The sequence below is a fragment of the Bidens hawaiensis genome, unplaced genomic scaffold, assembly GCF_021521415.1.
Source record: "Bidens hawaiensis isolate Kalapana, Puna unplaced genomic scaffold, B.hawaiensis_p1.1 tig00419747_1, whole genome shotgun sequence".
NCBI classification, from domain to species: domain Eukaryota; kingdom Viridiplantae; phylum Streptophyta; class Magnoliopsida; order Asterales; family Asteraceae; genus Bidens; species Bidens hawaiensis.
Genome location: NW_027504942.1, coordinates 26,464 through 35,495, shown reverse-complemented (window position 1 = coordinate 35,495; position 9,032 = coordinate 26,464). Strand labels below are relative to the sequence as shown.

The following is a 9,032-nucleotide window of genomic DNA, read 5'->3' as shown; positions in this document are numbered from 1 at the left end:
TTTCTAGCCAAAGAATTTAGCCACCTACCGCCATACGACCAAGCGCTAATAGAGGAAGAAAAAGAACGTATTCGGAAGGAATTGGCAACACAAAAATAAAAGCGCTATTTATATGTAATTTTTTTATTTTCCTTTTTATTTTTCTTTTTATTTTCATTTTTATTTATGTTTTAATGAAGTATTTTAATTTATATTTGTGTATATAACAAAAAAAAATAATAAATAAAAAAATCAATGAAGCCCTGACCAAGTCCCTGATCACCTGGACCACTACACCCTCGGGGCTTGGTTGAGGGGCTTGATCCTGTGCCTCATCAACGCCTACGTGTCAGATTTTGCTTGGCTCACTTGGGGCTCAACCGAGCCCCATTACCCTTAGCCTAAAATCCAATCCATTTTTTAAACCAATTAAATAATGGATGTGTAGTTACTTGCTTACATGTTATTACTTGAATAGAGCCCGTGTATCATATACGGTTGGTTAAAAAAATAAAATGAAAAGGTTACATTTAATTATATATATATATATATATATATGTATATATATAATAACATATCTTATGGATTAAGTCGTCCGTGGCGCACCTCGTCTCCGCGACACGTTATCCACGTTCTTGTTCACGTCGTCAAAACTGGGTTGCTGAGTTTGACGCTCCTGTTCTCGTCGCCGCTGATGTCTTCCGGATCTCAGTGCCGGAGACGGTTTGTCCGACAGTTTTATTATGACTGGAACAACGTCAACCAGCCCCTGATTCTCAAATATGTTATTCGTAACCCAAGCTCGTCGCGATTAACTTCTTCTGATTGGTAAATTTCAGGAGTTTCTTGATGTAAACCAATCAGGGTTTTTTTTTGGTTATAGTGAGAGCGTAATGAGTTTAAATGAGTTTTGTTTTCTTGAAGTAACATTTTGCTTATAACTTCTTTTTAGAAAAGTCAGGGTAAGGTTTTCTTATTATGAAATGGTGTTTAGTTTGGGAGATGACAAACAAATGAGTGGTTGACAACTAAGCATAAAAGTTATTTTTTAATGAAAAGGTCATGAATATGAGTAACATATGGTAGACGTCATAATATTGAAGGATATTTGTGTAATTTAGTTTAATCTAGAAAGTTGACCCGCGCGTTGCGGCGGGTTTGAGGTGTTGTTTGATGAATATTAAAGTGTAATGCAATTTCTGTTGATTCGTATCTATTGTTATGAAAATGTAACGTAGTATCAAAAAAGCTCCTGTAGAATACTCCACACTTAATTTACATAATATTAAGCATTAAGCAACCTAAAGGAAGTAAAGTGGTACAACAGCCATAGAGTTACAAAAAGTGGCGCGTAGCGCTGGTGGTCATGTACCTACTTGTTTATGTTTAACATAACATCTAGTTAGGCCTTTTTACATAGTAGGGCCTTTTAGTAATTACATATTTGCATAATTTTACAGCCATGTCTTTGAGATGTGCGTTAGTTCCGCCAAAATAAGTTTCCCGTAATTTTCGACATGTAAAACCTGTTTCAATTCAATTTTTTATGTGTTAAGATCGCTGGTGTTTAGGCTATATTATTTAAATGTTTCTTACCTAGTTATAGTAGGTGTTAACAAAAAGCATGCATTGTTGGAGTCCCCTTTACATTTTCTGTCTCTTTTCACCTGAATTTGTCAGAATGATAGTTGAAGCTTTAGTTCAATAAACAACATATTGTCGTTGGTCATAACAATATTTAATGGTTATTGAAGGATGTGTATACCTGGAACATCTTGCATTGGCCTCTTTCTCTTTGGATCTGGTGTTTGTGGTGTGAGGCTTGTTGATGTGGATGCCGATTTGGGCTGAAGAACATTAGTGTCTGGTGTGTCGCTTATTCTGTTGACGGATATTGAGTTGTCAGCCCTTTTAGTTAGTTCAAATAACTTTGGAACACCAATCATTGCAGAGATCTCTGGTGACAATACTTTCTGGTCAATGTTTCCTTTGTCTAAAACCATCACACGGCATTCTGTTCTTAGTGCATCAGTCATTGTTTCACATAGATCACGACATCTGTTGTGTTTGTGTCGTCAGTTATCGAGGCATTCAAACAGTACCTGTCATATATGAATTTAGGTATCATTCAATAGTCTTATGAGATGTATTATGTGTATGATATGCACCTATTGTATGTCATACGGTTAAAAACAAAATTACTTTGGCGGTTGTTAAGATTCTTCTTAATTAATCAAAAGTCTACAAACAAAATAAAGAGAATTAATGAAGTTGTGTAAAAAATAAATTTGAAAGACGAAAAAATTAAAGCGAAACATAACATACAGAACTAATAACTTTGTCCACTGACGACCGTAATCGTGAAAAATAGGAGTACAAACATTGAACCACACATATGCATGCGGAATTTTATAATTGTATATAAAAATTATAATTAAAAGATTAATATGTCATCATATATGCAGTTTAATAGATATTTTGGAATATGAGAAGCATTATCTTCATGGTCTCGACAAGCGAATGATGTTTTGCAACCGTCTTCATCGTCTTCTTCTTCTGGGTACAAAGTCCTTGGGCACCTGGAGCACTGTGCAAAGTACCAGTTTCGGTTGGTTGTCACTTCGTTTATTCTGGCTATGCATGTGTAGGTTTTGCCTTCAGTTTGCACATATAGTTATTAATGGTTTTATTCTTTTTTTGTTGTTATGAAATGTTGTGGTAAATTATTTCTTACGTTGTTTTGATGTGGTATGTTGTTAATGATGTCGCTAACTTTTATTGGGATTGCCTGTTGTGGTGGTTCGGTTGTCACCGGTAGTTCTATCAACCTGTTTTTGTGAAGTAGTTGGAACAAACACACATTATACGTTAAGTGTTGAACTATGATAGCAAAGTGAAACGAAGAATCTGTTATGTAAATAGATATATTTTTTTGTGAGTTAATAACAATGAAAAGTAGTTTATATCATAAAACATTGGTAATGAATAGTAAAGCTCAATAACTTATTTCTTAAAAAAAAGATTTTCTCTTCTTCCTTTCAAATTGTAATCAAAACGCAATTACGCTATTATTAGTGTTTTTAAAATAATAACGGACTTTTCAAATCAAATGGCCACTAAAATAAGATAAATGTAAGTTTTTATGTCGGCATTTTAATTATGTGATTTAATACCTGTCTATGTATATCTGGGTATGTGGGCCTGTTGGATTCACTGTGATTGTTGTTAGAAAAGTTGACTCGAGCTGTTTTAAACCTATGAAGGAGTGAATTAGAGATTAAGGTGTTGTTTTTCAATATATATGACGAATGGGTAATGTGCATAATATTGTGAAATGAATTGTTGAGTTATAGTAGATACCGCCAAATTGTGTTACTCTGACTGATGTGATGGCAATTGTATCTCCAGCTGTTGTTCTATCGTCGATAAAGTCAATCTGACCAGGCCATAAGGTAACGAGCACTTGTTTGTCACCGTTTGAAAAGATAAGAATTAGTAGCATGTTTTTGAAAATATTATAGAACATTAATTACGAAACATGGAAGCTTAAATCAACATGAGTTGTGTGAAGGGCACATCAATTATGTTTTCACCTGAAATCTCTGATGTAAATCTTTCTTAATGTTAAGTTGTTTTTGGTTTCTGTAGTTCGGTTGCTCACTACACGTCCAATGTAATCTGCGAATGTTGAATGTTGTGTTAGAATTAGGTTAGATTATAGTTACATTTAATTTATGATGATGAATGTTACCTGTAAGTAGATCCCAAGATTCAATGCGTTCTTGAAGTTGCTAATAACGCGCGAAGTGATAGTAGCAATTTGGTATGTTGTCATTAGTAACAGGGACAAACTGTGTCTTCTTGCCAATTATGAGTGATGCTTTATGAGGGCATATTGCCATGGATCTTCGGGGTACACTTGATATGTAGTTGCTGACATTGTAGCATGATTGAATTTTGATGATGTCTTCAAAGTATGACTCGTCTATTAGGTCAGCTGAGCATTCAATTGCGTCTGCCTGTAGCAATTAGAAAATGTCAATAGTTTTAGGGAAATTATTAAAAATTCATGTTTTATAAGTTTAATCAAGTGTCACATATACGCGTACTTTATATAATAATATAATATGCATAGTAAATTGAAGGTACTTACATGTTGATCAACAAATAGGTAGCACAATTCTGGTTTTTTTCCTTTTGAGACCCAACGCTTCAAGACACGTATTGTAATAACCTTTGGTTTCTGACGTGGTTTGATCTCGGAGAGATGTATGTATGTCATTTTTTTGTCTTGTGTCATTTACATAGGATAGTGTAAAAATTGTATATACATTAGGGGTAAATGAAAAAAAATGATTGTAAAATTATTGATGATGCTATTGTGTGTTGTGTGTCAATGGTAAGTATTTATATGTAAGAAAGAATTGATATGATAAAGTATTAGGAACATGTATGGTTTATTTTCTTCAAAAAGTCAGAGTATACTATGTTTTTTTGTAACATTATAGTCTTCATTATTTTCCGGTACTATCAGTATCTTTAAGGATTCAGGAGTGGTTGCTCTTGATAAGACAACATAAAGTTGTCCATGTGAAAAAACAGGTTTTGGAAGGTAAACGCCTATTTTGTCTAGTGATTGCCCTTGACTCTTGTTTATTGTCATTGCATAACAAAGTCTTATCGGGAATTGTGTTCTTTTCATTTCAAAAGGTAGTTGCTTGTCTTTATGAGTTAGGGTTATTTTTGGTATGTACACACGACGGACTACAAATTTTCCGGTCATTATATGTGCCTCAACTATTGTTGGTAACAGTTGTGTGATAATTAATCGTGTGCCATTGCAAAGGCCGTCAAGTGGATTTAGATTTCTAAGGAGTACTATTGGTGCGTTAACTTTCATCTCAAGGATGTGTGGCGGGAGACTGTTAAAGTTCATTAGATTAAGGTACTCTACCGGGTATAAAGACGCATTGGCATTGTTGTCACCTGGTTGGGCAACTATGGAGTCGATACTAATGTACGTTGTTATTATTCCTGGTGTTATGTTTAGTATTGTTGTATTAAGTTCCTTTACCGTGTCATTTTTAGGACAAACAATAGCCTTGGTTGATAGTGTTGTAGCAGATGGGTTGGCCAAAGTTTCTTCATCATATATGAAGTTAATTAGGTCTATCAATGAATTTTCTTTAAAGGGAATCAAGTATTGTGGTGGTATTATTATTTTTTTTATGGTTCGTTAATGTCAGTCGTGCCTATATCACCATCGCCTACAGCGACCAACCATGACGAGAATGAAGATATTGAATGTTGTTCTTCTAATGTTAGATTTGGTCTGTGTAGACGCATGTTTTCTGTTAGTTTGTACACTTTGAAATGCCTCCAAAGATAAGATCTTGGTAAGGTAGATGAAATGATTGTCGCGTTGGAAGCCCCCGGTATTATAGGAAGAGTTTGTCTAAAGTCGCCACCAAGTAATACACACTTGCCACCAAACAGCCGATCAGGGTTGTTAAATAAGTCTTTTAACGATCTGTCTAATGTTTCGAGACACTTTCTGTCATTCATTGGAGCCTCATCCCATATGATAAGAGACGTTTCATCTAGTAACTGAGACAGTTGAGTGTTCTTCTTTATTTGGCAAGTTGAGTTGTCCGTCAAATCAAGTGGGATTTTATATCGTGAGTGGGCGGTTCTTCCTGATGGCATTAACAATGATGCAATCCCGGAGGCAACAACAGCCAATACAATTTTACCAGTGGAACATAATGAAGCAATTATTGTTGTCCATAAAAATGTCTTTCCTGTTCCACCATGACCATATACGAAGGCTAATATTTGTTGACTTGACGAAATGGCTGATGTGAAATGGTCATATATCAACCTTTGTTGTGGGTTGAGACGTGTTAGAGACAATGCATGTTCTGATGCTAACAACTGCCTATTGTAGTTTTTTTCGTCCATCAAGAGCCTATTTTGTAGGCATTGTAGCATGTAGGCATTTGGCATTGGCAAACCGTAATCATTTAATGTTTTTCCAGAAGGACTTAATCGTAGTAATAATTCTAGCTCGAATAAGACATACTGCCTTAGGTCATCTTCATTTGTAATGCCATATGTTCGTTGCCCATCGTCTGCCATCTTTTGCCAATGTTGTTTCCATAGTTCAAGTGGGTTTGATATCTCACAATACAAAAGCATATGGCTGAACAGGGATCGTAATTCTGACGCGGAGGCCCAATTTGATGCCTCATCAATTGTAGATGACCATTCTCTATCATCACCCAATAATCCTAATGCCTCACATGCAGCACGAAATGTCGGATAAATTTGACCATTCACCGTTCGTATGCAAGTGTACGAACGACAACCTTTTTGGTAACCTAAAAACATGCGTAGGTAAAAGGTCTCACCACAACTTGGATGTACGTATATAAGCCTTGCTATTGGTGGTGTCTTTCTAGACAATCTTCTTATCCAACTTTTTGATTCCCACCTATACTCTGTAACATAGTCAACATATCGAAGGTGACGACCAGTGCTGTCAAATTGATTGTTACGTAACCACTCGGTCAACATGGTAAGTCTATTGTATGGGTTGTGGACGAGACTATCAAGGTCATAATTATCCCTAAAAGTTATGTTCTGCATATTCTCTAAATTGACCGCGAGGACTTGTACAGCTGGATTTCTGTCATGGATTAAGAAATTAAAAATCCTCCAACGTGCTTCACGTGGACATATGAATCGACCGTCAACGAAGTTTTGTATTTCATTGAGGTGTGATACGTCTTCATAATGGGTTGTACCAGTAGAGGCAGGGGTCTTTGTTATAGTATAGTGAACACGATCAGCACCTTTGGATATGTACTTGAATATGTACTTGATGAGCATGCTCCAACCACAGTACTCAACGTTGATATGAGCCATGTAATGTAGAAATAGAGCACGGTTGTATGGAACAACATATCCATTGTCTAGTGTGACGTTGTCCTTGACGACAGTGAAGCCATTTGACCGGCGCCTATAATGAACATACCCATTACTATCAAATGACGTCTCTTCTTGGTAATCTTTTGGGAAGTTCTTTGAACAATTACCAGATGACATACATGGTGATGTTGGTCTCAACAGACCGCATGGTCCGTGCATCATGAGATCAGTAACGATCTTGTGTAGATGAGGATCAACATTAGGGTTTGGTATCTCCGCAGATATATAATTGTCAACCTCACTTTCGTCCCTTGTCTTACATGCAGGAGTTACCCATAAAAGAAAATGACAATGAGGGAGTCCTCTTTTTTGAAACTCAATGGTGTATAAATCTACATCGAATGATAATGGCAGCAACGTCAACATAAGTTGTAATAATGGTTTACATAAATGAATATGTGTTTGTGGTCATACAAATAAATTACCTGCGGCGACCTCTCCAAATGGTTTCTTCTCTTTTAGAAAGCGGATTAATGACCTTACTTTTATTTGAAATACTCTGGCAATAACATCAGGGCGGTCCTGTGGTTTTAGTGATGGAAATTGTGACATATATCTTTCAATCTCTGGCCACTTGACATTACATGTGAAGTTAATGAAGTATTGAGGAATGCCATGAACTTTACAGATCACCAAAGCATCTTGATAGTGCTTGTACATGTAGCGTGGCCCGCCAGTAAACGAAGACGGAAGAAACGTTCGTTTGCCGACCTCTCGACCTTCGGTATCACCACGTTGAACTGCATCATATATGCCTTGAAGAAATTCGATACGAAATATATTTTGATTGTTTCTTATGTAGTCTAGACGATTTTCTTCAATACAGACATATGCATCAACCATATATTGTTGTGACAGACGACCTCCCCCTAACAACGTGTAAACATTATATCGGTCATGTAATACGTAGCTGTAGTACATGTTGATAGTCAGCCTTTTGTCTTGTGAACCGTCCGGTTCACGCAGCTTTAGACTTGGTGACCATCCGCTCTCACAAAATGGGAGAAGCAACGGATATTGCAATGGCATGTATAGTGAGTGCAATTTTGATATGAGTTGTGGCATGTCGTCTTTATGGCGAATGATTATGTCAAATTGGTGACACGATGGATCACCATCGGATACTATTGCACCAATAGTTCCAGGAACGGGTCTGTTATATGTACGAGCACGATCAGATCCATAAAGGCATATGTTGAAAGTTTGCATGTGACCGGAGGAAATTAGATCTCTAGCCATTTGGAAGAGCTTGACAAGTTCATTACAACTTTCCAATATGCGTAATATTAGGCTGACGGTTTCCGCGTTAAGCTCAGAATGAGTTTCATTACTAAATGCGTGAAGTCTATTTGAAATCTCATTGTCAGTGTCGTAGACATACATTTGTAAAAAGCGTGGTCTAGCATCTGCAGGAGGAAAAAAAGAGCCTAGCCAGTGATGAACCTGGCCTGCAATCTTGAAAACATAAGGACCTGGACCTCGATTAACACTATTGTCAACCTTTGCACCAAAGGAGGTCATGGAGAACATGGAATTGTAAGATCTAATATTTGTCATAAAATTAGACTGTTGGTAGAGATTTATGAGTGAAGTGTAAGGTCTTCTTGGAAATGGCAAAACTACGCGTCCACCTTTGCAACACTGATTATACATAACACACCGATTAGTAGAAAGTGACACAATCCGTTCATCATACCAAAAGAGGGCACCACAAAATTGACAAATTCTGTCACAATCCCCATTATCAATATAGAGAGAAGTGGATGAAGAATGAGAGGCTAACGAAGATCGACTTGCAACGTGCCTAGATGATTGACAATGAGTTTGATTTGACGAAGTAGACGTGTCAAACGGTAGGTGAGAAGCAGAACGCGATCTCTTGCGTAGGGACATTTAGGTTTATTGCAAAGATTATAGTAGAGAAACTAAGAACGGTAACGCTAGAAACAAATTACTATAACCAAACTAATTTAGGCGCCTGTTATAGTGAACGAAGAAGTTTAACCACACAATTCATAGAGCTAATTTAAGTAAATACATGAAAATGTTATATACATACAACC

At 36.5% G+C, this 9,032-nt stretch overlaps 1 protein-coding gene across 1 annotated transcript; it reads right to left on the bottom strand.

The window, feature by feature from the left end:
• Positions 1-5,205: 5,205 nt before the first annotated feature.
• LOC143609510 (uncharacterized) lies at positions 5,206-8,490 on the bottom strand. Its single transcript, XM_077084247.1, has 2 exons — positions 7,395-8,490; positions 5,206-7,301 (listed from the first exon to the last, which is right to left on the bottom strand). Exons 1-2 carry the CDS (start codon positions 8,488-8,490, stop codon positions 5,206-5,208), a joined length of 3,192 nt encoding a protein of 1,063 aa, XP_076940362.1.
• Between the last annotated feature and the right edge of the window lie 542 nt (positions 8,491-9,032).

What these genes read in the sequence shown, in the direction of transcription:
- LOC143609510 (XM_077084247.1), bottom strand. Translation starts at nt 8,490, where the DNA reads ATGACCTCCTTTGGTGCAAAGGTTGACAATAGTGTTAATCGAGGTCCA. An exon ending in ATTTGGAGAGGTCGCCGCAG is followed by an intron (nt 7,302 to 7,394) that starts GTAATTTATTTG and finishes CATTCGATGTAG; the next exon opens with ATTTATACACCATTGAGTTT.